This window comes from Chelmon rostratus, chromosome 11 (genome assembly GCF_017976325.1).
Source record: "Chelmon rostratus isolate fCheRos1 chromosome 11, fCheRos1.pri, whole genome shotgun sequence".
Lineage (NCBI taxonomy): Eukaryota > Metazoa > Chordata > Actinopteri > Chaetodontiformes > Chaetodontidae > Chelmon > Chelmon rostratus.
The window spans coordinates 13,309,237-13,337,003 of record NC_055668.1 but is presented as its reverse complement, the minus strand read 5'-3'; the positions used below and the strand labels follow the sequence as shown (position 1 = coordinate 13,337,003).

The 27,767-nt window shown below is 41.2% G+C and overlaps 3 protein-coding genes across 8 annotated transcripts in view; 2 read left to right on the top strand and 1 right to left on the bottom strand.

The window, feature by feature from the left end:
- Positions 1-8,129, top strand: part of hpse2 (heparanase 2) — a 53,811-nt gene extending 45,682 nt beyond the window's left edge. Inside the window, exons 10-12 of the mRNA XM_041947902.1 lie at positions 2,909-3,054; positions 5,288-5,434; positions 7,967-8,129. Of these exons, the coding sequence (XP_041803836.1) occupies positions 2,909-3,054; positions 5,288-5,434; positions 7,967-8,129 (456 nt within the window). The remainder of the gene's footprint in view (positions 1-2,908; positions 3,055-5,287; positions 5,435-7,966) is intronic.
- A 4,744-nt stretch (positions 8,130-12,873) lies between these two features.
- hps1 (HPS1 biogenesis of lysosomal organelles complex 3 subunit 1) lies at positions 12,874-25,120 on the top strand. Of its 6 annotated transcripts, none has more exons than XM_041947097.1 (18): positions 12,874-13,022; positions 14,942-15,132; positions 15,231-15,365; positions 15,737-15,879; positions 19,347-19,455; positions 20,337-20,497; positions 20,624-20,726; positions 20,836-20,920; positions 21,019-21,077; positions 21,170-21,337; positions 21,484-21,663; positions 22,040-22,116; positions 22,210-22,342; positions 22,489-22,554; positions 22,736-22,876; positions 23,661-23,774; positions 23,887-23,969; positions 24,048-25,120. In XM_041947097.1, exons 2-18 carry the CDS (start codon positions 15,016-15,018, stop codon positions 24,211-24,213), a joined length of 2,040 nt encoding a protein of 679 aa, XP_041803031.1. In that variant the 5' UTR covers positions 12,874-13,022; positions 14,942-15,015; the 3' UTR covers positions 24,214-25,120. The 6 variants fall into 6 exon arrangements, with proteins under 6 accessions (XP_041803031.1, XP_041803028.1, XP_041803027.1 ...); XM_041947094.1 differs by having other exon boundaries at positions 12,874-13,070; positions 22,210-22,347; positions 22,732-22,876; positions 24,048-25,118; XM_041947093.1 differs by having other exon boundaries at positions 22,210-22,347; positions 22,732-22,876; positions 24,048-25,117.
- On the bottom strand, positions 24,651-27,222 carry st3gal7 (ST3 beta-galactoside alpha-2,3-sialyltransferase 7). The gene is made up of 7 exons (XM_041947834.1): positions 27,074-27,222; positions 26,853-26,979; positions 26,438-26,769; positions 26,146-26,332; positions 25,857-25,997; positions 25,230-25,379; positions 24,651-25,142 (listed from the first exon to the last, which is right to left on the bottom strand). The coding sequence occupies exons 1-7, from the start codon at positions 27,220-27,222 to the stop codon at positions 25,056-25,058; spliced, it is 1,173 nt and encodes a 390-aa protein (XP_041803768.1). The 3' UTR covers positions 24,651-25,055.
- Between the last annotated feature and the right edge of the window lie 545 nt (positions 27,223-27,767).

Sequence of the window (27,767 nt, the reverse complement as noted above, 5' to 3'; positions counted from 1 at the left end):
GTGTCACTGCTCCCCTCAACCCCCATCACAACTGTGTGCTTCTCTGTGCAGGACAGTCGGCCGGTGAGAGATCTGCAACCCGAGATGCTGATACACAGACATGTTAGTAAAATAGCCTGCAACAGTGTGTGAAATGGAACTACCCAATCCCAAGTTCTTCCTTGGTTTGGTCCGAACATGCAGTGACCAGAAATACAACAAGCTAGGACCTCAACACTGTATTAATTATCTGAAATTCAGAGGTCATAATATTCCTTTATTGTAGTCGAAGTTGAACCTGAGATAGTCCTTGGTGATTTACTTCGTTTTAAAAAGGACTTGCTGGGGAATTTTTTTTAAAGTGTGAAGGAGTGATAAAGCACTGCCACGAGCCAAGTTCATAAAAAAGATTTGTTAAGTTCATAAAAATGGTTTATATTAAGCTGGGGGAGAGCAGGGGTGAGAGGCTTATATTGTGGATATGCACAGTAAATCATTGATTCTACAGTGAAGGAGAAATATGATTGAATCAAGACATGAATTGAACATTTGTTATTATTCAAGGGTGTTCTATTATTGCTTTAGCTGCTAGAATGAGTAGTGGAAATCCCAAAATACCACTTTAACCACTAATGTTGTTGTGCTCATGAACTAATCACCTCTGCAAAATCTGACAATAATTTTTCATTAAATCCTTTATTAGTTTTCTCGAGCTGGCATGCCCTCTCCTCTGCCTCACTCCAACTACGAGATATTAAACAATCAAGATGGCTTCATTTTTTCCCCGTCTTCGTCTCCATTATTTTTCTGGGAATGATGGTCTCCCGCTAGGATCACAATGCTTTTAACATGGCTGGATGTCTAAAGGCTGCACCAGCCTACCTGCTGAGAGAATTGACTACAGGGCCAACCTGTCCTCTCCATGGGAAATTTATGACTTGGCCCCTTCCCCTATAGGATGACTCCCCCATTGGTAGAATCCAGTAAAAGCCCCCCACTGCTGTCCACTAAATGACTCCACTTCACCTTTTTCAGACACTTATCCACTCCCTTTTTCTGTCTTGCTCATGTATCCCAACTATCCCCTTTTTTCCTGTTTTCTTTTGTTTACATGCTTGCTGTGTCCCTCCTGATCGAATATTTATTTCTCAGATGCAAAGCAGGGAGGTGAGGCAGTAGGCTGCACTCTCTAACAGCCCCTTCTCCCCATGTTGAACCCTCTGACTTGCAAGCCGTCATGACTCTGCCTATTTCTAATTTTGGTTCATTTTTAACAGCTGTCATCTTTTTATTATATTATGGGAAACCCAATCAAAGTTTGCTGAAGATTCTTAATTTCTTAATGGATGTAGTTAAATTAAAAACACTGAAATGTTGAACTTCCTGTTGGATGCAGTGTAATAGCATAACCTCACACTTTGATCTTTGGATTTCTTAGGGATTAACAGGGTCTCAGCCATGCAGTCTGACTCTCATTTGCTCCATTTAGCCAAACACTAAAGGTTAATTGTTATTCTCCTTGTTATTGTCCTCTTACTCCCACAACTGTGCAGCTGAGGTTTGATTGGTCTCTGGCGTATGGTTTTACATCTAAAGTCCTTGACATGTTACTGGTGTGCTTGTGCCTGCTTGTCTTTCTCTCTATTTCGTGGTCTATATAATATTGCGATTGGATGTCAAATTTATTGTTGTGCTGCCAGTTGATGTCTGTATTTCTGTCTGTTTGTCTATCCAGAGAAGGAGATTTGGGGGTGAGACAGACAGGAAGACATACCAGGCAGTTAGACAGGAAAACAGGCAGGCAGTCAGACCACTGAGAAGTTTGAACCTCGGATGATATTTCCCAAAATAATTCAGCGTTATGTCCCACCAGTTCCTGCGGCTGTAGTTTAACAGATTTCAATTTATTGATGGTTTCTTGTTTACTCTGTCTCGAAATTTAAACGCAAAGCAAAAGTATAGCATCACTCCGGGCATCTTTCACAAATAAAACTCATAACTCATAACTGTTCTGTGTTTTATACACTATGTATTAATCATAGATCACATATCTGGCCATACATTCATCCACCCATCCCTCTGCCTGTGGCCAACACTATACAGTTCCATACTGTGCTGTGCTTCTTCGATGCCTTGGCAGCAAATTAAGTTAAAGCCTGCATGGAAAAAAGAAGCCCTTAAATGTTGCCATATGCAGGATTGCATGGGAACTTCCTGAGGAACACATGTTGTTCTGGGTCTCTTGGAGAGGTGTTGGGTCTGTGTAGTCTATAGAGTGAGACACAGTATGGTGGACCACTCAACAATGATAACAGAAAACAGCAATTCGTGATAAAGCATAATATTTTGTAAAAATGTCATATTTAAGACCTGTCAATTCTAAGCGAGTCAGCGGTTGTTAGATACAATGTGACATGTTACATGGCACAATCAGCTGCAGCTAAACGTTGAGCGTCAAAGTGCTGACATATTTGGACTTAACATTTTTGTGGAGTCTATCTCTTCTTTCACCCAGTCACAGATGGGCTGGCATGTTATTAATTCTCTCAGTTTGCGAAACTTTATCTGTTTCTACAATCACCAGGTCATTTCATAGCTGAATAAACAAAATGGAGATTTAAGCAATATTTCCTTTCAGGGGAATCCAGGATTCAGTTTTTCTGTAATAAAGGGTGTCTTTCAGTAAAAAATCCTTATGTTAAATTTACCCTTATATTTAAGACAGTGAAGTTGGTAATGCTTTTAATCTGCTTCCCTGTTGTCAGTCATGTCAGAGCTTTAAAACTTCCTTTCCACACCTGTCTGCTTTTGCATTGTGTCTTTAAACAGCAACCAGGTGAATGGTGGACTTTTAATGATAAAATTACTCCTGACTGTCATAAAAGTGATACCAAATGTACGTCTGTGTGTTGTGGTGTTGCTCTTTTAGGATTACTGGTTCTCTCTGGTCTTCAAGCGTCTGGTTGGTCCAAGGGTTTTAGCTGTGCGGGTGGCTGGACTGCAGAGGAAGCCGCAGCCAGGACGAGTCATACGAGATAAGCTACGCATCTATGCCCACTGTACCAGCTACTACAAGTATGTGCTACAGCGGGATTAGTTTGTAACCTGCATTTAACCTCTGCCAGAGTGTATATTAATATCATATATTGTGATGTGGATATTTCTTTTCATTTGAGGCTGACAGATGACGGAACACATCCATTTAGCCTTTCAGCGATGTGTAACAATGCTTGGGGAATGTCCTTGAAGGTTTAGATGGAAAACAGACTGCTGCGGTTTTAACTTTTTCTACTCCCTGTGTCCTTCTGCAAACACCTGAGGCTCAGTGTCTGGTGGAGAAGAACAAAATCCCTCGCCGTCCCATTCGGCTCCCCATAAATAAGCAGACGGCAGACACCCGTTCATTCACAGCTCAGAGCCTATAAAACTTAACGGGTATCACTTGTCAGGTGTGTGGGTTATGTCTCCCCGCCGTCAAAGAGCCGCTGAAAGGTGTGCGAGGCCTTTATCCTATCTCGGATTGGCTGGAGGGGGGTATTGGAGGGGGAGGGGCAGGGACAATAAGGCAGTCTGTCCTGCAAAGAGATAAAGAGTGCCACCATGGCCTGTTCAAGGTTATCATTTAACCCAGGCCAGTGGCTGTCAGCACCAGGCTAGACTTACGGCCTTACTCTAGACAGGGCTCGTTTACAGGTGGAGCATCTCTTAGAAAAACAGCGGAGCGCTTCAGAGACAGACGGTCGATGGCCCGGCAGGAGTTGCATAACGGCACGCAAATACTTGAAATAGTTTCCAACAAGTGTACTCAGCCACCGGGTGTGTATGGTGAATTTGCTAGTAAAAAGATGACCCTCTTATCTCAGCATACCAATCAGCCCTGGACTCATTCGATCAGGCAGTGAAGCACTAAAACAGCCCCTCTTAAATCCAGTCCATCTTGCCATTATTTCTACAACTCTGTGGTTTTACACAGCCAGCCCTTAAGTGGACTAACCATTGTAGTCATGGCGGTTTGACTGTACTGTGTAAGACAGCAAAGACTGAATGTGCTCAGGCAGTCCGTGGTTTGAAAAGTCTTTACAGATTAGATATTTGACTTTCACTGCCCTTTTACCCCTTTTTTGTGGTTTGCATGGCATTTTTTTCAGTTTCCAGTGACGCTCCGACATCAAACAGCATCAACACATGTTTATGTTCCTGGTTTGGATCTCTGAGAGCCTCATCATTTGAAAAAGGCCTGAGAGGTCATTATCTCTCCCTCCATCTAACCATCTGATCTATCACTTGAAGCCATAGCCCACGTTTCTCAGAAACAAGCCTCAAAGAGTTTAACACAGAACCAGACACACTGCGATCCCATCAACAGTACTCTATTTATTATTTTCTCTTATCTTATTTTATTTCAGTAAATGTATATTATTGGCAGTCTTACAGGGTTAATGAAATAAATGGGACACTCTGTGTCCAAAAGAACAAAGATAAACATCCAGCCGAAACCAAGATTGCTTTAAAGAAATGAGATTTTGGGGGTGGTAACTGGGAGAGATGTCTGCCAGACTGTTTAGCACAGCTCTGACCCTGAACACCAAGGCTGACATGTGGTATTCACTACAGCTGTGTTGTCTTTGTCCTCATATCTGGACCCTTATTAGATTTTATCATGTTTGTCTTATCTGTCCCACTTAGTTATTTACCTCTGGCCAGTATCCCTATCAAGTTGTGTCCCCAGTGCTTTGCTCTAAGGAAAGGGACTCAAACACTGTTGTCCGTGTAACTCAAGAAGTGTTGCCCGATGCGTTCACACCCTTCATCAAACCCTGCACTGTACAGGGACAGGTTTTGGTTTGGATTCTGTACAAGAGAAACAGATTTTTGTATCAGATAGCCTATTTATGGATGATAGAGGCTTCAGAAATGAAATGTGGTTTATTATGGTTCATGCTAAATATAGATGATGGTCTTAGGCTATGACAAAGGACAACTTGCTGTGTAATGGAATTCCAGTCTTGAGAAGGCTTTATCTTACTTTATTATTTTTCTGCAAGCCTTTTGATCCAGATTAAATCAAGGAGTTTTGGTTTGATCCTATTAATATATGTATGTGATGGAAATACTGTATCAAAGACTTGCTGCTCTTTGTAGTCATCTTTAATTACAGAGAATTTTATTCAACATGGCACTGTAATATATAATGAAGCCCTATTAACAGATGTGGAGGGGAGCCTTTTTTCCTGTTGTGTCCTGATTGTCCTTTCTAGGTAAAAGAATATTAATGTAATGTTCTTCATCGTTTTCTTTATGGTGCCAGTCATAACTATGTGAGAGGGTCCATAACAATCTACATCATCAACCTGCATCGGTCGCGAAAGAAAATCAAGTTGGCGGGGACGTTACGGAACAATACTGTCCATCAATACCTGCTGCAACCCTACGGCGCTGACGGACTCAGAGCCAAGTTAGTATCTCTGTCTCTTACACATACGCATGTACACATACGACGGCACTGTATAATTCTTTATCTATATGACAATATGGTCCTCTAATAGAGTATCCTGTTCCATTCGTTCACACTGATCAAACTAGACAAATGTACTGGTGAGAGACCCAGGTTGCCAGAACAGCCACACAAGTCTTCCAGTCCAGTCACTGCTTGCATTAAAAAAATAAAACAATAATAATAATAATAACACTTAAGATTTTTCATCTAATAATAGAAACCTTAGTTGAAGCAGTTATTTTTGTAAAGGTCTGAATAGGCTTTGAGGTGAAGAACAGGGGTAATGAAAATTTCATGAACAACTTTATGGGTCTTCAATTATTTGATTTTTTCCGACCCTAATAGGGTGTTAAACACGGGCCGTGCAAAAAACGACAGTGTGTGTTGGACTTATAAAGATGTATAAATCACACTGACAACAAGAAACTCATAAAAAATATTACAACAAATAAAAGCTAATAATGAAATAAAACGTTTTCCTGAAGAGCCATTAAGGCTGTGAATGTATTCCGATTGTCATAATATATTGCACCGCTTTACTGAAACTTAGTTTGAAAGGAAACATTGACTGAGCCCCGAGTCCTTCAAAGAGTTACAATGTGTTCACGCCCGTTTTGTTTGAGACTGTTTTTATAGCCTACAACAGATGTTTTAACAGTTCATTTTTATTTACTTTTATTTTCATGCTGTTTTAACTCTGAATTCAGTTTTACTATGATATATAACACTGTATGTAAAAAGGTAACATAAATCGTGTCGCCTCAAAATGTCCGTTAAAATTAAAGGTTTATGCTCTCAGCCTCTTTCTCTCTCCTTTAAGCTCCTGGCCTGTTATTCTGACTCAGACTTAAGCCTGAAATCCTGGAATAACAGCCTAATGACCCAGGACTGTGTGTGTGTGTCTGTGTCTGTGTGTGTGTGTGTGTGTTATACGATACCCACATACGGCCTTAATTGAGGCTCAGGCCTGATCCTTCAATAACAGCGTAATGATGGAGGATGTTTTAGGTGTTAGAACAGGATTGCAAGGCAATTAATAGGAGAGCAAGCTAATGACGGACCTTTTTCAGGCCTTAAGTGCTTTAACCACCGGCAGCGCAGGGTGACTTTTATGAAGAATTTAGCAACACCAGATGTCTATAAATTTGTCTGACTAGTGGGACTCTTTAATGCTTATTGGGGTCCTTGCATGTTGAAGGAAAGCTTTTAACTGTTCAGTTTGATTCATAACATAATTAGATATTTTATTGAATTTGAGGTTCACGTAAAAATGTCCAGGCCACTAGCATTAATCTCTATATTATTGTGAACATTACACTATAATAGTAAAAATGGTTACTATTAACAGCAGCAAGTTGAAAAGATGTGGTAAAGGTGTGTAAGAGTATAAGCCAGTTTCTCTTTGGAACCTGATTTTATTATGTTGCACATCACAATTACTGAGAGTTAATATACTTACATAATGTCTTGTATTGATAAAGAGAGACAATGCATTTTTAAATTAAAAAAATGTAAAACTCAAGATGACTGTTACACAGGAAGTTTCAAAATACATTTATCATGGATTTTTTAAATCTTATTTATTGCTCACTCGTTTTGTGATAATTGTCTTCCACAATCCATCTGTGAAAGTGTGAAATGTTATAGCTATTCATCAATAATATTTCATATTGTTTTAAATGTTCTTTTAAGGTAGCGCTATTACTAAATACTGTCAAAAAAACAGTCAATGAATGAAGCTATTAATAGCCTCTGTTAGATAACATGAGGCAGCTCATTCTTCTGTGCAGAGAAAGTAGAGACTGTTCATCGCTTTTCATCTTTTGCCAACAGGACAAAGCTGCATGTGAGCATTTACCGAGAGGTTTAACAGGTTTAGGTTAGCAGCTTTACTTATGCCACACTTATGCACTGTATAGCTAGTAAAGTAAAGTAAAGCTTTTTTATCTTATTGCAAGAACCCAACTTATTTTACTTTTAAACTGCGAAATGCTGTTGTTGAACAATATTACAACAATGTGAGTCTTGGGCAAATGTATTTTTTTTTAACAACAAGTCAAATTAAGTACATCAAAATAATGTTTTGAACAATTTGTCTTTGAAAAGCTTATTGTTTAATATTCTTTATGGTTTTAGTAGTTTCTGTAGCTCTATAACTCATACCCCAAAGAGTCACAGTGATGATTGTTGCTGAAGTAGAATATTTATATTATATTTAAGTCTCTAAAATCTACTATTTCAGTGCAGTTAACTGTTAGTGGAGAGAGAGGTTAAGTTTTACTGATGCCTGTTCCACTCAAAAAGTCAGATTGTACCTCTGTGAAACTGCAATTTTGTAACAACAGCACCCCCGAGTGTACAACTGACAGAATCATAACCCTTGAAAACTGAAGGTGAAATGATCTTTTGGTGATAAGGTGAAAAACGTATAAACGTATTCTGCATCTACCAGTTTTATGTTGCAGTCTTCATTTCCTGTTTACTTTGCAGGTATGTCCAGCTGAACGGGGAGAAGCTGCTCATGGTGGACAATGACACATTCCCGGAGTTGAAGCCTAAGACATTGAGGGCTGGACGGACGATAGCTATGCCTCCCATGACCATAGGCTTTTATGTCATCAAGAACATTAATGCATATGCCTGCCGAAGATAACATTGACCCTTCATGCCTGAGATATGGGCGTGATGCTCCAACCCAAACCACCAACCCTCTGCCAGCTTGACCCCAAGCTTAGAAATAATGTGGCTCTTCATTTTTTGTTTTTTTCACCTTTGCAGGGAGAACAGGGAGGTCAGAACACGGCTTTGTAAGGATTTTTGTCGCTTCAGTCAAGTGGACATTTGAATACAGTACGACCCTCTGGTTTAACAAAAGCCTCTTCAACTGTAATTTCATCATCATCATAATATTTAAACCATTCTACCAAATCACAAATACGCTCGTCCCTTTCCTTATTCTCTTCTCTGGTCCATCAAAGAAAGACTTGCCCAAGACACAGAAAAGGGGCTGCACTGAACACTTTTCAGTTCTTTTCACCAGGAATTCCTCATATGCTAAAAGACTCGTATGGACAGTTTCCATGGATTGTTATGTGCCTGTTTGTGTTTTCTGTAGTTACAAAAATTTTATATCAAATTTCTTTGAATTGATTAAGCTATTTTGTCTTCTCTTGGATTGTCAAACCGACTGTCTTTTTGTTTTTTTTTTTCCCTAATCTTTCACTGATCGACAGAGAAAAAAATCTGAACAGTCAACTTCAATTTGATGTGATCCTTTCCACAAAGAGAAAAAGCCGTGGTGTGTGCAAGGTCATGCCTGGACTAACCATGTGCTGCGTGTGTTTGTGTGTGTGCGTGCATGTGTTCTATTGATAAAGCTACTGATGTGTCTGTCTGTGTTTGACATGCCTCTGAAAGTTTCAAGTGTCTGAAAGGGAATATCTGTCTCTTTTAGAGGCTATTTTTGTATGTTTGTGTATCATCAGCTTGTCTGCTGCAGGTTTTCACCAGTTGAACTGCAGAGTACGATAGGCAGGATGTGTTGCTGGTGCTGTTTTGGAAACAACGTGAACCCATCTATAACATCTGCCCTTACATAGCCTGCATCCACACAATATCTGGGTTTTTCTTTAGATTGAAAAATTCTAAAATGCAGTTTTTTTTCAGGTGTATTTGAACTAATCTCACCATCTTCAGTGTGAGCTCACATTTTATAATCCTCTTATGCTGCTAGAGTTTTTTGTACTAAATATACATTATATATTTTACACAATTTTGTACAGATTTACTGTCGTATTAGTAGATAATGTATTGTACATAAGAGTGATAAAAAGTGATTTAAGCTCGATATGTTTACTTACATAAAGTATACACCTAATTTATATGATTAAATACGTTGTTTTTATATTTCTGTTATAATCTGTAATAAAAGATTCAGTTATGTTACTGGCACTAATGTCCCAACTCTTCAGAAAAATCCAAAATAATTTGAAGAATGTATTCATTGAATAACAGGGTGACCGAGTGAGTTGGTTCATGACCCATACTTCACATCTTTCACATCATTTATTTGAGTTATATTCCATAATATTTTAACCATCTTATTTAAAGATGGGCTTGTTATTCTCATCACTAAAACCCCAGTGTGAGTAAAAACCATTCCCATGGTTGTGTTGCTTACTATGTGCTCTGAACTGCCATTAACAAGAACAATGATAACGTTCCCAGACTCTTAACAAGATCAGCAGGAGCAAGTTCAGTGCCTGAACATATTAAATATAAAGAATATTTCTCTGAATGTGTTTATAGTTAATGTAGAGATGTTCATATTTCTTTTGGAGAGCATTATTTTAATATGTAAAGTGTGCCTATATATTATTTTTTGTTAAAAAAAAGTACATTGAAAATAAAAACCTATAAATACCTAAGAAGTTGTGTTTGTTCTGCATACACTTCAGTAAAAATGAAGCCACAGTCAATCTGCACTAAAGCAAGGACTGCGTTCCTACTCAGATATTACTTTCTCAACAGGTCAGTCTGCTAATGAGAAAGGATTTCCTACCTCTGAACGGCTAAGTTGCAGCATGTGAATTAACATTGGGCAGTGGCTCCGTAGCAGTTCTCAGGATACAGCAGGGACCTGCGTGTGGTAGCAAGGAGTAGAAAAACAGTCAAAGAGATGAGAAGCTATGATTAATACCCTCACAGGAGGACAAAGATGAGCAGAAATATCCATCTATCAATCAAAGCTGCCAAATTTTAGCAGCATCCTTAGACAAAGATCCCAGAGTATAAACGTTACTGTTGTTAGCGCACTCACTCACTCACTCTCACACACACATACTGTTAACACTCTGTGGCCCCAGATGTGGAAGCAGCTGGGGCGAGTCTTTGTAGTGGGAAGAGAGCTGTCTTGTCCCTGCACAAGGCAGCTGATGATGGGAAACATGAAACCAGGATGGGCTAAACCTCCAGACCTCAGCTTTGGTCCAGACAGACTAAGCCTGGGCCAGACCTGGCTCTGTGTCCGCTGATGCATAGACAAGTGGGATCTGTTTGATAGGATCATGCAGAAGGGAGATAAAGGGTTAGATCTTGTGCGATGTTGAAATAAAATGGTTGTCATTTAGAGTCTCCCAGGCGGGAGCGGTAAATAAATAAACTGCACTGATTTCTACAGAAAGAGAGACAGAACTTGAACTGCACCGAAGTTTCAAGACAGTGAGTCATCAACACCGGAGGCCCTTCAAGAGCCGTGATCCAAAGCATGTACCTTTGATTATATTTTTGTTTTAAGTTCCATTCATGGGAAATGGGCTTCTGCTTTTATGTAAGTGGCAGAAATGTTTGGTCTCAGAAATGAGCTTCAGAAACAGCCTCCTCCGCATGTGGTTCATTTCAAACCGGCCAACGTGTTGTTGACATGTAAGAATCAAACCAGACACCTGGTCCACTGTGATGGGGAAAATATTATTCATTATACTCTGAAGGCTTTTTAGGATGCATGTTTAGATGAATATGCAGACAGGCTTTATGTCTAAAACGCATGCAAACCTGGAAAAAGAGTGAGAGAGTGATCAGCAGCTTTGTCCAGAAAATTGCCTGAAATCAGTTGTCAGTGTTGTTTTAAAATGTTCTCAGATCAGATTTAAGTCTGATACAGAAAATGTACCTGCGAGCTTGGGCAAAACATAATCTAAATAATGAGCCTGAAGCTGTAACTTATTAAAATCAGAAGTATGTTTGTTGAGTAAGTAACTCCGGCCTGTAAGTGATGAATTAACAATAACTGACCAAAGCGATCCAGAACAATGAGGCCTTAGAGAACTTCCTGACATTCAGACCAGGATCTTATCGGGCCGATCCATGGAAATGGTTTTGTTTGGCAAACGCTGCTTCATATAAACCTGTACCTTGTGATAACAACTGCTGAGCGTCACTTCCTCTGACAAAATCTAATTGTGTTGTGATTTAGGAGGACTGCGCCGTGTCTGGCCACTTCTGCGTGACAGTGCCTCCTTAGCCGAAGTAACTGTTACCCAGGCCTGCTTAACACTGTTTATACTCAGTGATCCATTTTGAGACATGCAAGGCCCCCTTTTGCCCTGTTAGCATACACTGAGGATTTCATGATGTTTACTCTGTATATACAGGAGTCAGCTTAAATAAGACTTCCATGAATGCCGGATCCTTGGAAAACTGATGGACTAGATTACACTTGGCCCACAACGTAGAACTCTTGGCATTCTGGCCCATTTTGACCCAAGCAAGGTTAATAAAACATAAATATTTATGTTACTATGAGGTTCTTTGCTCCGCTCAGAAGCCAAGCATACAGCCTGTGCTGAATATTATGATACAACACAGATTTGTTGTAGCCATCAAAACATTCTCTGAGAAGAAGCCTGATGTTTGGTGAGTGTGTATTTGTGTATATGCAGCATATATGTAAAGGATGTTTCCTACAAGTTGATGAAAAATCTATAACATTTATATTGGAACAAAGACAGGAGGCTTCTCCTGCTTGTATTTTTGCCAATATAATATTTTTGCCATTTTGAAATACTCTTTTGCATCCAATGTATATTATTATACTATTACATATCTATTTGTTCTACTTGTTCTCTTTTCTATCTCTCCTTTTTATTCTGTTGTTGTAACAACAGAATTTCCCCAGTGTGGCATCATTTAAGTCTTGTCTTATCTCAATATTGAATTCATAGTGTGTTGTGAATTTCATCATAATATGATGTTTTGTTGTTGTTCTTTTCCCTCATAGTAATGTTTTGCTTTGCTGTCTTTACTTGTCTAATATGTTTTACTGTTGGCTAAGTATTCAGGTGCATTTATGTTACAGGAAAGCTTTAAGCAATTTAATTAATTTAATTATGGCTTCTTTTTATTGAACAAAATTTTATTAATCAAAATGGGGGTTTATGTAAAAAATATCCAACCTACAGTCCTCAATGTCTATATTATTGGATTTTCATCATAATTTCTCATGTTGCTCTTCATGTATAGTCTTAAATGTTGTTGTTTTCTGTGCATTTTTCCTACACATTTTCTTTTCCTGCCCTGTTTTCTTAGAAATTTGCTCTACATAGCAAACTAAGCCGCATTCCACAAATACCACACTATTGTCTACAGCACGGTATCTCAGTCATGCGCCTCACTTTAGGCAGCAGCACATGATTTTTTTTTTTTCCTCACTGCTCACCAGGTCCCTCTGAGGGAGGCGACCCACTCACAAGAACAGCCCTTTCCTGTAAACACTCATCCAGGAGCAGTCTTACAAGGTGATCCTCGACAGCTCGATGGCTCTATCTGCTTCCAGATCAGCGCGAACTTCCTGCTCGTACAACCCCGCTCGTGTCACATGACTGGGCGGTGTGGTCTCGCGCGGAAGGAAGCAGCTCTGCCTGGGACGGCGGCAAGCGCGAGGAAGAAGACGCCAGCGGCTCGCGAGTGGCACAGAGGGGAGGTGAAGACGGGGACGCTGGGCTCCTCATCCGGCGCTGAAAACACACAGTGAGCTGCGACATGACCTGTAAGTGTGTCTGTTGTGTCAGTACGCGTCGAGGAAGCGAAGGAGTTGGTGAGTGAAGTAACTTCAGGCTTCAGGGAAAACGCGGGGTGTAATTACGGATTGGAGCAGCGTCGAATGAGAAAAATGATCCAACCGTTGAACTTCAGCTAAAGTTCACCCGCGTTACATACTCCTATAGTCACACATGTAACCTTAAAAAACCTTAACTGTTTACGTTGTACCTGTGTAGAGATGTATGTCATGCCTGACTGCATGTTTATACTCTATAGATGAGTGAAGGAATGTAACTAAATACAGTTACTACTTAAGTACTTTAGTACAACTTTGAGGTACAATCAAGTATTGATTGATTTGACCGACATCTTTAGTTACTCTCAGATTACAGTTTTCATACTTCACCACGTAACTACAGATGTGTTGATTTACAATAAACTGAAGGATGAAGTGTTTTTGTGGCTTGATGAAACTCTCCTGCTTCTTAAGATAAATAAACAGTTTAAAAACCCTCTTGGATTGGCAGGAAAATGCAATCGGCATGAATCTGAAAACAGGGCTGTTTTTTAGAGCCCATAAAAAAATGCACTTTTAGAGATAAGTGGTTCTCACAGGACAGCCAGAGTATAATGCATTGCTGTAGATTAAATTGGCCAACAGTATATGAAGTAGTTAAAATGAGTTCAACCTTAAATATTTGCAACCTTGAATGCAGCATACACATGAATGCAGCAGTAATAGATCAATCTATAATCGTAAATACTTTATATACTTACATACTTTTACTAAAGTAACATTTTCAATTTTCACTTATAACATAATATATTCACAGTGTGGTATTAGTGCTTATGTAAAAGATGTGAATACTTCTTCCTCCACTGCTTTACATACTGTAGCGAGTAAAAGTCATTGTCAGTATTAAGATAACCTCACTACATGCCGGCTCACTGCACATAGACATGATCTAATGCGTTTCTAAAGGGTTCGCAGGCTCTGTGCACAACTTCGATGATGGTTAGTAATATTAGGGAAGTGCTGCAATCGTGTTCTTCCGCCTGTCTGTGATGATGAAAGCAGGCCAGAAATATTTCACATTTGTGTTTCTGATGATTGTTTAAGCATCTTTAAAAATGATGATGAAAGATTAATGCTAAATGGAGGACTGTAGGATTAGCATAACTGTGCCCTTAAAGGTTTCTTTTGTCCTTTTTTTGAGTAAGATGATTTCAGAGGGCAGTAAATTTACAAGGCACAGTCCCACATTTATCAACAGATTAAGACTGATCAGTACCACCTGATCCTTCATGAGGAAAATGAGAATATACACCTTGAGGTCCAAACGCAAACCACCTTCTATTAATGGGAGTGCAGCTTTGTGCCCTGAAATCCCTCACTGTTGGCATGTTTGCCTCTGACCTCACTTTCATTTTTATCTGTGTTCTCACCAGAGGTTGTCACTGATAAAACATCAGCTCTGGGAGACTGTTTATTTTAGGTCAAAAAGCAGTGGAGCGTGGGAAAAAAGTTTCCCTTTGCTTTTAGTTTCTCCGTTTCTCAGTCGCTAATGTGTTCATAGCTAGGCCTGTGTGAAAGTAGTGTTCCAGTGAGAATCAACTCATGGGTAAAATTCAGTGTTTACATTAAAGTGATGAAGTTATAGAGATGCAGGAGGGGGTGTTTGACAGCGAACAACCATCTGCCCTCAAAGAAAATATTCAATATTAAAAAAAATAGACTGGCATTGAAGTGTTGGATTGATGTCCACACCTTTGAACTGCATGTAAATGATGGATGTTACACGTGTAATTAGTCATGTGTCATCCGGACAAGCCCCAGCTGTGAGTAGTAACATGCCAGACCTCTCTGCTTTATAAAGTCCTTTCTAAACTCTTCTGCCTCAATGCTTTGAACCTCTCTCTTTATAGCATGATGCATGTGGAGTGATCGGAGTAAATAGGACACCTCGCTGAAGCAGGACAGGAGTGCGTCTGTGGTCCAGATGAAGTGCTTGCTGATAGCCAGTGAGAGCGCAGAGGTCCTCTTCCACTGGACTGACCCCGAGTTTCAGCAGAATATCCAGGAGCAGTATGGGGCGAGTCAAGAGGAGGGCCAGGGGGTGAGGAGGAAGAAATTCAACAGGCGGCTTCCTGGAGCTTTTAGAATAACCCTTAATCGCTATCTTTTATTCTGTCCCTTCTTTGTTTGCACGTTCAGCCTCCAGCCTTTGAGGACAGCATCAGCACCCTATTTGCCCCCATCATCATCTCCTGCAGCACCATGGTGGACAGGCTGGGAGACAACTACACCTCCTTCACCACAGAAAACAACCATGTCTACGTCCTGCACCAGGTTTAGTTCTTTTGATCTTGTTTTGAAATGCCTTCACGTAGAAAGCAAATTCCTGCATTCTTGACCGCCGTCTTGCCAGCAGTAATAGCACTGTGACCTAAATGCAGGCCTCTCTTACAGCGAAGCGTCATATTTGTCATGTGAGTCTTGTGAAGGAATCAAACTGTTCTTTGTCCTGCTGCAGCTCATGATACAATCACCGATCCAAACACGAGTTTGCAGTCCAGTCAACAGCCTTTTAGATCTTTTTAATACAAATGTTTATTCAGTGGAGAATATCATTTGAGTACAACCATCTTCACTCTGCTTTCCAATGTATTCACACGCTTGAGGCAGTGCAAGGTCATGAGATGACTGTGTGTCCTCCTCAGTTCGACGAGTGTCTCTACATTGCTGTGAATGGAGATGGTGAGGAGGGAGAGGATGATCTGAGGAGGAAGATCTATGTGATGAAGAAGATGATTGAGGTCCTGTTTGGCATGGTCACCCTCAGCAGCAACCTCCTCAGAAAAGAGTAAGATAATTTGGCTCCATTTACACCTGGTGTTAAAATGTGATCTGCATGAGGAAACGCACATGTAAAAGCTTCATGATCGGAATGTGATCACATCTGCCTGATGGCGGGATCTGGAGTCTGGCTCGCTTTGTGTTTGGATCTTAATGCGGTGGAAACTCCATCTGTTTGTGTGTTGGCATCCGAGCACAACAGAACATTTACAATGATATTTTTTTATTAAACTAAGCTAATTTACTTAATATAGGTTGTTCAAGTTTAGACGACCAGCAAACGAGAAGGAGAAAGAGACACACCTCTAATATTACATCTATTCTGTGTAGGGATGCACGATAATTATTGGGCCGATAGTTATTGGGCCGATAACAGGAAATTATGATGTCATTCCGATAAGTCCGATATCATGACAACCAGCCCCGATAACATATGTGTTTTTGTCAGCACGGCAGTGCCTTGCTCCCGGATGGCCTGCAGCGAATGCTGCGTTCAAGTGACGTTAGCATAATCAGAAAAACTCTTTCTCACTGGGAAAAATCAAGAATACCCCCTCATGCCAGAAAACAACTCGTTAACTCGGTCATAATTTTGCTAGTTGCTGACTTGAATTAACATTCACAGTATTTTTTCACATGTTACACACAAAAAATAGAAACATGAACTTAAATAGGCCGAAAGAGCGACTGGCAAACGAGGGAACGGGGGAATGTATGTTACACCTTGAATGCAGCATGCGGCACAGCGTGCTTATGAAAACAGAGTTTAGACTTCTTCAAAGTTTCCGAAGAAGATTGTTTGCTGGTTATTCGTAACAAATGATCCAAGCGAGTTCCACTAGGAGCGAGAAATGGCACAAGCTTTAGTGTGTGATGTCACAGCGTGACGTGATGTCACTGTGTTATCTCTGATGTCACTGTGGTGTTACACTGTGATGTCAGTGTGTGATGTCACAGTGTGTGATGTCACAGTTTGATGTCACCGTGTGATGTCACAGCGTGTCATGTCACAGCGTGTCATGTCACAGCGTGACGTCACAGCGTGACGTGATGTCAGTGTGTGATGTCACTGTGTGATGTCACTGTGTGATCTCTGATGTCACTGTGATGTCACACTGTGATGTCACTGTGTGATGTCACTGATGGTCATTTCTAATATAACAAGAAACTATGACGTCATTCCGATAAATCCGAACGACTGGCAAACGAGGGAAGGGGGAATGTACGTTACACCTGGAATGCAGCATGCGGCACAGCGTGCTAATGAAAACAGAGTTCAGACTTCTTCAAAGTTTCCGAAGAAGATTGTTCGCTGGTTATTCGTAACAAATGATCCAAGCGAGTTCCACTAGGAGCGAGAAATTGCACGAGCTTTAATACCTACATACCTACATATACCTACATAACCACCGCTTTGACGGAGTTTGGAAAGCGTATGAGGACGGCCGGCTTGCTAAAGACGCTAACGTTAGCAAGGCAGCCGCAAAGAAGCCACCGGGACTTACGCGACGGCGAGGCTTTCGAAAAGTCCAAGAAATTTGCCAAAGATGACCCACGGGCTAAGGTTGTTGAAGATTTAATCATGGACGTGATGGTGCTTGACTTACTATGGACTGCCCTTCTTCAGTTTGTTTACATAAGTCTAAGTAAGGGATCATGTATCTTCCTTCAGGATGGAAGGATCAGGATGACATAGAAGCCCGACGCGACGCTTCTCCGTAGGAAACTGCTCACTATACATTATCCCGCTTAGAACACGGCTTATTACTAAAGCATTCAATAGTGTGACACAAAATAGTGATTAAAACATATTTTATTGATTTAAAATCAGTCTACTCTTGCCTGTCACCGCTCTCACTGCGCAGCGGCTCTGAAAGTAAACACATACGTTGCGTAGCAACCGCCTCTCACTGTGCGCAGGCCGGCAGGCAGGAAAACTTATTTCTTTACAGATATTCAGCGAAATCATGTCAAATGTGGACAAGTGACGGGATATCCCAGACCTGAGAGAGACATAGCTGGAGAAAGAGTTTGGTTTACCGCTATTTTTTCGGACTGATGGATAAAAGTCCTGCATCAGCTGATTTCTGCTTTCAGCGTCAGACATTAAAAAATCTGTCTCCAGTTTTGTCTCCACTCAGCAGTCTTTTAGCAGACCGATCGTCCATGCTGTGTTTCTCTTGGTGTTTTTTTCGTGTCTGTCGGCTACAATCTGGTCAATCTCTGCGTCCTCAAGTCTTTTGTGTCTTAATATCGCTCCTCCTGTCAGTCCAGCGTTGTTCTTTACTTTTCTCTTCTTTTTTGCTGGCGACATCATTCTCCAGCCAAGTGTTTGGTCCTCTCCAAACAAATTAAAAATAATGTACGGAAAATGCTCCATATTATGCCATTCAAATCAACTGGCGATTTCTTATTGAGCTTGGTACATTAAGGGATTGCCCCTTTAGTCTGATTGTTAGGAACACCGCTGAATTTTCGCGATTGACCAATCAGAATTGAGTATTTAAGAGCGCCGTCTTCTAACTTCTGTTAGTACAGTATGCACTGTGCATTATTTTTGTTGTCATTGAGGAATGCACTTTTTCAGTTTGTTTAAATAGAAATGTTTGAATCTAACTTGTGCCAGTGCATTAATTTTCTATGTATATTTATTTTTTGTAAACATCTGGAATACACTTTTTCAGTTTGTAATCCTGATGCATGTATTTGCATCATTTCAAGGGGCCTTTATTTTTTATATCAGTAAGTAATGCACCTTATTTAAATTGATGTGAGATATCAAATAGGTTTGTTTGATAGCTTTAAGAACATGTTTGAGAGGCTTACCAATAGTTTTTCATTCATTCATGTCATGATGTTAGGTATATGTGTGTGCTATCAGTTATCGGTATCGGCCTTTAGGAGCTGAAAGTTATCGGTTATCGGTATCGGTTTTAAAACATAGGTGCATCCCTAATTCTGTGCCATGAAAACACCAAAACATGCTTTATTTAACAGAACTGTGTGAAAAATGCAAACAGTATAGGTGGGACATGAATGATATACTGTCAGAAATAACTGTGCAGCCGATCTGCTGTTGATAAGGCATATAATTCATCCAATCACAGACTATCCTACACACTGGTACTGCAACATGCCAGGACAAAGTGACAAAATGTATTGCAATTTCCAGTTTACGGGAGGGACACATAATTAAGAATTCCCTGAAGGCAGAGTATCACAAAGTTTGTAAAAAGTTTCCTTTAACTCAAAAAGTCTGATTTGTCACCATTTCAAATTAGTCACACACAGGTTTTGCTCTGGAGGACAGAGATCTGAGCTCAATGAGGATAATAAGAACACATTAAAACGACCAGGTGCCAAGATCAAATGGTTTATTGTCCCTGAAATGTGCGTGCGTGTGTGCGTCCTTCTGGATTTTGGACGGGTTTTAAGGAAGAGTGGTGATATACAAACTGTGCTGTTTGTTGCCAGGCTGCGTCCTCAGGACACAGAGCAAAGAGCGAGGCTGTGGAAGCATCTCCAGAGTCTGCTGGAGACCTACAGCCACCTCAGAGAGAACGACCAGAGCTTCTTAGTGGAGGTGCAGTGCATTTCTTTTTTTTTTTTTAGATTTGGCCAATTTTGCTTTAGATTACACAACATTTTTCACTCAACAGTTTAACGGTTGATACCAAAAGACACAGCTTTACCGGGGAGTGCAGACTTTTGCCAACTATTTTGTGAGGAATAAATTCAATCATATCATGACACTTTATATAGAACAGCTCTAGACAATACTCCTTAATTTACAAAGACCCAACAATTTCTGAGACTGAGCCAAGAGAGAACTGCACAGCCACAATAATAATGACAATAACCGCTACAACAACAACATTTATAATGATAATAATGGGTCTACAGCAGTAGGCCTAACCAAGATCTTACTGAGCTGTTAGTGTTATGATATTGCACAAAATATAATTGTTCGGGTCTTGTGTCATGATGTGACTGTGAATTATTGACTCATTGTTCATATTTGTAGTGTTAAGTGTTTTGTTTTTTGAGGCACATTATTTGGCAGTGAAGCCCTGACTCTCCTTGTTGCATTGATACATCACATTAGGAATATTTTAACCACTAGATGGCAGAAGCAGCTAGAAGGCTGATGTTTTCTTGATGATAAAGACCCTTGTAATTGGGTGTTGAAACTACAGTTTGCTGTCTTTTTTTTTTTTGCAAGAGATGTGTGTTTAACTTAATGTCAGACCAGTCCAGTCAAAGTCATTTTTATCTTAGATCAATGAATTCTACCCCTCTGGCCATCCTTCAGTCCTTTCTCATTAGAGGCTCTGGGAAATTCATAGTCTGAAACATTTGAAAGCCACTGTGTACGTGTTTAAGGCAAATTAAATCAAGCCAGGATGGAAGTGGTGGTTCAAATTGTCACCATCGCGCTCTCACATGGTCTCCTTCCTGTCTCAGGCGGTGGAGAGGCTGATCCACCCCACGCTGTGTGAGCAGTGCATCGAGTTCCTGGAGCGCCGTTTAGTTCAGCAGCTCAACAGCAGTGTGGAGAGAGCAGGAGAGGAGGTGCTGCACGCCTTCATCTTGGTTCACACCAAACTGCTTGCCTTCTACTCCAGGTGCAGATAAACCCGTCACTTTTATCCCATAACTTGCGCTATTTCATATTTATAATGTGTAAGTCAGTGAGCAGACTTATTTAAATGTACTGAAGATTTTTCACTCTGATCCTCTGCTCATTCTAGCCGTAATGCGAGCACGCTCACCACCTCAGACCTTCTGGCCCTCATCATCATGGCCCAGAATATGTATCCCAGCAGCGTAGACCTGGATGATCCAGCTCCTGAGGTAAAAAAAGGTGGCAGTCGCTCGCTCGCTTGCACAGCACCACCACAGGTCATTTTGTTTCTGATCGTTTATTTCTGTTTCTGTGCATGTTGTGTGCTCGTCTCTGAAGGATGTTGACAGTACATCTGGGTCTGGCCCTGAGAGTTTTTACACCCCGGAGCCCTCCCCGACAGACAGAGACTCAGGCAGCTCAGGTGGGTTGTGTCAGCGAGGGCAGCAATGTGATGTGTGATATTCTTCCCCCATTACGATCTACAGTATTTTGTTCTTTGTCTTAATTTTCATGCATCAGCAGACAAGCCAGTGGGAGGACGCACTCCTGTGTTTGAGTTTGTGGACCCAGACATCCAGGTGCGAGTATATTTCAAAGTCTAATTCTATATAAAGTGACTGTCGAGGTTGAATTAAGACCTCACACCCTAATCAAATAATAATGTCTCCAGATGGCAGAGGACAGCTTGCAGACTCTGGAGGTTCCTCCACCTGACCCTTCAGCCCCTCGCAGAGTCTTTTTGGAGGTCTCACTCAAAGAGGGGCTGTATCCCATGATGCCTCACTCCATGTACTGTCTGCCTCTGTGGCCTGGCATCACACTGGTGTTGCTAACTAAGGTTTGTCATGTTGTGGTTTTGTGGCCAGCAGGGGGCACACTTCATTTGACAAGTGTATCTTGACTTATTTAGCTCCTTACAATTTTATGCAGTACCTAAACACATCTTTGCTCCCTTGTTGAACCATCTATACTTGTCCCTGTTAGATTCCCACCAGTGCAGTGGCCATGTCTGTGTATAAGTTTTTGGAGGCCTTCGCCAAGCTGGAGAAGCATTTAAGTGAAGGCCAGGAAGGCTCTGCTGCTACTAGAGGCCAACCGACTATACATGACATCCGCAGCAAACTGGATAAATTCATTAAAGCTCTGGGGCCCAGTGAGATACAGGTTTGTGTTGTTGTGTGTGTTGTATGGACACAGTGTACAGCCCAATATGATTGTAAGTAAAATTACTTCAATCCTTTTCAACTAGGAATAAATAACTTTAGAATATTGTATTTCCTGCCTGTGATACAACTGAACTGTTAGCCTTCCTTCAATCTGCTTTCATTATTATAATTCAGAAAATTATAATTCAATTTAAAGTTGAATAATCACAAATTTGGTGCCTGATCTGTTGCCACCATCTGAATTTGAATGAATCAACTGAAGATCCAGCAAAAGAGAAGCAACTAATAGAAATAGTGCATATTATAAAAATGAGTGTGATTAATCATACGAATAGTCAATTAAATCTGCCATTGTTCCTTCATTTGCTATCTAGTCTGCACAGTTACAAAATGTCTGGACAGAGTTCAAGAACCGAGCTTTCACCAGAGGAGGACCTGGGTTCAACAAAGAGTGAGTCTGCTGCCGCCCTCTGCTGGCCGAAATGTGTCATAGCAAAGCTGTCGGACGAGCCTTAGAACAATTATGCTCGTGTTTTTGTTTCAGTCTCATCCCGTGGTGTAAGAATATGAAGACCCAGCTGTGTGGAATATACCGACAGTGTTTTCATGTTGACACTGGACCATCTGACATTCCTCGACGTCTCTCCCCCGCTCTGCAGGAACGAGCCCAGTCCATGGTGCAGTGTGTATCAGTCAGCTTGACATCTTTTGTGCTATTTTTGCTGTTGACTTATTCTTCACATTTTCAAATCTGGTAAAGTCTTAGCCCACACACACCTGCAAGACAGCATCCTTAATTTTTCACAACTTCTTTCTTTGCCAGAGAGAAACTGATGGACTGGAAGGACTTCCTGTTGGTGAAAAGCAAGAGGAATATCACCATGGTGTCATATCCTGTCAGCAAAATAATCCTGTTCCCTGTGATAATCTGTTGTGTCTGATCTAAATTTGTAATATTTTTGGAAGTGTATGCACATTTTGGGGGTCTTGACAGCATGCATAAAACTTTTAGAAAAATAACATGGTGTTATCCTGAGCGTATTGACCTTGACCCAGTTAATCTTACTTACTTGGAGGATTTCCCAGGCCTCATCCATTTTATCTGTGTGGACCGATCCACTGGCCAGATGATTGCACCGTCACTCCACATCACAGAACGCACCACGTCTGAGCTGGGGAAGGGACCAGTGGCTCAGTTCATCAAAAGCAAGGTCAAGCTTATTAGAAATGTGTGTCTTAAAAACTAATTAGCATGGCATTAAATCTTGGTAGATCAAGAGCGTTCATCTGTTCATCTCATCACGTCATTTAAATTTCAGTTTAATCTGTTGCTGCTTTCAGTGAAAAGAACCAATAATTTAATACTGATGTGATTGGTTAGGTTAAAACATATTGCCACATCTGCAGAGTTATTAAAATATATCCTAGAAAAGTTATGGAGTATGACCAAATACAAGATGAAATGCTTTGTTAATGTTAGTGTGTTTTTTTTTTTTTTTTTTTACCGAAAGAAAAAGTTCTACATTTTCGGAACCGTGCTTATTCTTTTTTTGCCAAGAGTTAAATTAGTAGATTGATCCCACTCTCACACATAGCGTGAGCCAAAAGCCAGCTAGCTTAGTTTACCATATAGACTAGAAACAGGGGGAAGCAGTTGCTAGGCAACCTGCAGAGACACCAGAAAATTCCTGCTTACGGTCAAGAAATAGTCCTGCATGTAACCCTTGAAAAACAGCGTATTGTCATTTTGTCATGTTTTTGCATGGATTTAACAAACAACATACTATGTGTTAAATAGTGAGCATTTTCGGTGCAACTAGATGGATTTTGTTACCTTTTGAGAGCCAGACTACGACCCCGCTCCCCTAAACTAAGCCAGCTGTCGCGTAATCTTTACCGTACAGATAACAGAGAACTCTCTGTAAATGCTCACTACATTAGTAGACTTGTTCATCTTTGTCTAAAATGATTTCTCTTTACTAATCCCTTCTGAAGGTGTGGAACCTTGTCAGCACAACACGGCGCTATCTCCAGAAAGGTTACTCCACTGTCACACTGCGCGATGGAGATTTCTATTTCTGCTACTTCCTCTGGTTTGAAAATGAAACGGTACGTCGGTGGCAGGTTTTAGCATCTAGTGATAAAAAGAAATCAGTTCAATACTGGAATATTGTAAAAGTTCAGCATCATATAATGATGTTTAGTATATATGATCTATCAGGGCTTCAAGTTAGAGGCGGGGGACATGCCCATCCTACCTGATGACTCGGCACCCATCGGGATGCTTGCATGGGATTACTACAGGTAAACGACTGCGCATTACAAAAATAGATGTGTTTAATCCAAAAGAGTGCTGCTGACTACAGAAAGTCGTTTGTCCAGCAGGAAGCTGCTGAGGTACTACAGTAAGAATCACCAGGGTGAGGTGGTGAAGTGCTACGAGCTGCTGACGGTTCACCTGGGGGTCATCCCAACCGAGATCATCCTCCAGCACTGCAGACAGCTGGCGAGCAAACTGTGGGAGCCCTCGCGCAATCCGCTGCTGTAGACACACCCACACACTGGAACTGAGTCACAGTAGCCAATGTGCATATTTGTTAAACTGCCAGGAACTGAAACTGTCATTCTCTGTGTTTGTATATATACGTCCAGTACCTCCATCTCTGATAACTCAACCGAAATTATTTATTAGAAACATTTCAGTTTATGATTAGTACAACTGAACACCTTTTTGCTCTCATGCACTGTTATGTTTTTGTGTGAAGTATATTGATAATATCACCTAATTGTTGTAGCTTGTAATATATTTTTGAATTCTCATTCATGATCAGTTTTCTATTTATTAATAGTGATGTATTGTTTTCACTGTTTAAGCTTTGGAGATGATGGATTTTTATGAATGCAGGCACTGTCCAATTTTGCCTTTGCTACAGCAGGCGTCACAACTTGTATGAATAAAACATGCAGCAATAAGTACTGTATGTCTCTCCTAATATAGAGATGTAAAATATATATTTTTTTGAGACATTAATATCAGGAGTGTCACATTTGCTTGTTTATTGGGCCATTATTAACATCATTGAAATTGCACTGCTTGACTCATTGATCATTGCATTCATTGTACAAAACCCAACCCAATCACTGAGTGTGTTCCTAGATGTGATGGCACAATTATTCATTCACAGGATTTACTTGACTTTGAATATAAGTGAGAATCAGGTTAGCTTCTCTAATCTGGAGAGTTTAATTTGCTCACTCATCAGTCAACCCTGGAGACTGTGAGTATTTTAAAGATCTGTCCATGTAGGATTGTTCCATACGGATTCACAGTGAGAGAGAGAGAGGAGTGTATGCAGAGTTCACTACATCATCAGTCTCTGCACTGCTGACTCAGATCGCTCCCGTGAGGTCAGCCACTGTTCCTGAAACCACCAGGTCCCTCAAGAAAAGTTTCTCAGCGCTGATGTCATGCACCACCTGGACGACATTGGAATGAGCCATAAGTATATCACCGGAGTCCAAACATGAGGTTTATGAGCTTTAAAATAATCTGTCTATACTTACTTGACCCTTCATTGCGCCCATGCGTATGCTCTCATAGTAGTGAAGCCTGGTCTGCGGTTGCTTCATATCGTACCCAAAACCTGCGAGGCTCACCTGGTCACACAGCTGCAAAGCCATCACCACCGCACTGGCGCCTAGCGTCGGCACCATCTGCTTGGGGAGGCAAAATGCTTTTTGATATATTTCTTCAACCAGTGTGAGCAACAACTACTCAGCAGTATTTTGTTCTTAAAGAAATATCCAATATAATAGTAAAAATCCTGAATAAAGGCCCCGTGACCCTGCAAAGGATTCAGCGGTGTATAGATAATGGATGGATGGATGAATAAAGGGCAAAGGATAATAAAATGAGCATGTTTGCCTCTTGAACCGAAGCTTGTTTGCTCATCTTTCACTCCCTTAATTCCTCGACTAATAGCAAAGTCAATACAAGTCTTAGCCAGGCATTTCCACACATTATTCAGGACAGGTTAATCTACCCAGATGTGCCGTTGCTCTAGGCTCCTTTTTATCTGTTTGCATGCAGTGTTGTGTTAACACATACAACAAAACATGAGCAGAATATTAGGGTGTGTCACAAAAAACAAGAGAATTAAAAGAGGAAAAACATGTTGTGTTAGAACTCACAGTTCCCTGTTTCAGAGTATATTCCTGTATGACTCGTCCTGTCTTCTGAATTATTTCTGGGTGGAGGATCCTGAAGTTCTCTGGGCTCAGGGGAATATCCTCCACCACCTCCCTCCAGAACCATAGTTTGGACCAGAAGCTCTATTGAAAACGCAGGAGGAGATGAAAAGCATGTGATGCAGTGAGTGTGATGATGCGATAGTGGCGTTGCTGCATGAGTTGCTGTGACATTAGTGGCTTATGTAATACATGCTTTCTGTGTGCAATGGCTCCTGTGATGTAGATTTACCAGAGGCTGTTTGGTGACGACAGACGTGAGCCAGTCAAGGTCCAGGCTTTTAAAGACCACCAGAGCAACCATGGTGGTATTTTTGTACTCGTTTGCGGAGTGAGGTGCTGCCTCTGGGTACATCAGGCGGATGGTGGTGCGGGAACCAGCGTCTCTCTCAAAGCCAGGCACCGGAGCATTATTCATCCTGTGAACAGAGATGAAAATGCATCTGTGAAATTGATCATGTTTTGTTGATGTAGTGTATCTTCTTCATAATTTTTTCCCATCTGTCTGACATAGGCACACATACCTAATTATGATGTCATACTGATCTATGTGGGATCCGAGATGACTCCCATGAAGGACCCCTCCGTTGCCCACCACAACACATCGCCTGCAGCTCCCTTCTCGCCTCAGTGATGGAGGCAGGCCGGGCTGAGGCAGGGAGGCAAGAGCCAGGGCCAGATGCTCTTCAGTGCCCTGGAGCCCCAGAGGAGGGGACAGATCCCAGGGCCTCTCCTGCTGCACAAAGACAGGGATGTCCAGGAGGCCTGCAGAACAGGCAAGGGGCTTGAGGTGGTCCAGACACCAGCGAGGCTGACATGGGCCTGACAGCACAGAGGCTGAGAGATTTAGTAAGACCTGGAAAGAGGGGCAAGCATAGAGAGGAGCTTGGTAAGAGTGAGGGAATGATCCAAAATGTTTGCTAAGATGTGTATGTATACCAGATCTTTGGGCTGTTGGTAGTTGTTGCTGAGGGGTGACACCCTGTCCGAGGGGAAATACGCAGGAACCAGAATAGCCGAGTAGCATCCGATCAGCAGAAACAGACTTAAGGCAAGGTTCTCACTCCTGTGCAGCAGAGAGAAAAGACAGCGGAGCTTGCTTGCTTCATGGCATTAAATAACAGTTCCATTACATTAATACAGCCCCTGCCGACATGTACCTGCTGAGGAAAAAATCCCTGGAGTCAGTCTTTGTGACCGCTTGCTGTCTGTGAAAGAGAGGCATTGGAGTTGCAGCCTCCACAGCCTCAGGCAGCAGTGGAGAGCCGTCGTCTGGGTCCTCTGTACTCAAGTGAGTCATCATCACCATGGCACCTGTTCTTCCACCTGTTTGAGTTTGATGACAGAAATGCTAAGAACTAATATTACTTCTCTCAGCGGCAAAGACAAACTCTCTTAATAACGTATACCATGTTACCTATTTCACTAACAAATGTCAACAAAAAGGTCTTTGTTCACACTAAAGCATCAAGAGGAACAGGAAGTAGAGTAGTATGAACAATATAACTCACAGCCAGCCTGGCGGAGCAGTAAGACGATAGTTAACTGTCTGCTCGCCTGTGCTCCATGGTTGAGGGGGAAGCAGCAAGACGTGTGTCCGCTGCAGCTAAAATGGCTGCAGCTGCTTCCCACTCCACTGGACTCTACCGCCTCCCTCACTAACACCGGTTAACCATTAACAAGTCAAGCTCAGTCATGCTCTGTAAATAAGTGAGCGCGTGACCTGTGCATCCAACAAAAAAAAAAACTGCATGAAAATGTGCAATGAAGGGTGAGTGTCCAGACAACATATTCAATGTGAGAAAAACCTTAAAGGTTTGATAACATATTTGTTATACATATCCATAATATTTA

Coding starts and splice junctions, on each gene's coding strand:
- hps1 (XM_041947094.1), top strand. CDS start 15,016: ATGAAGTGCTTGCTGATAGCCAGTGAGAGCGCAGAGGTCCTCTTCCAC. Junction 19,456..20,336: donor ACCAGAGCTTCTTAGTGGAG/GTGCAGTGCATT, acceptor TTCCTGTCTCAG/GCGGTGGAGAGGCTGATCCA. Junction 20,498..20,623: donor CTGCTTGCCTTCTACTCCAG/GTGCAGATAAAC, acceptor TGCTCATTCTAG/CCGTAATGCGAGCACGCTCA.
- st3gal7 (XM_041947834.1), bottom strand. CDS start 27,222: ATGGTGATGATGACTCACTTGAGTACAGAGGACCCAGACGACGGCTCT. Junction 26,333..26,437: donor CAGTATGACATCATAATTAG/GTATGTGTGCCT, acceptor CTCTGTTCACAG/GATGAATAATGCTCCGGTGC. Junction 25,998..26,145: donor TCGTCACCAAACAGCCTCTG/GTAAATCTACAT, acceptor CGTTTTCAATAG/AGCTTCTGGTCCAAACTATG.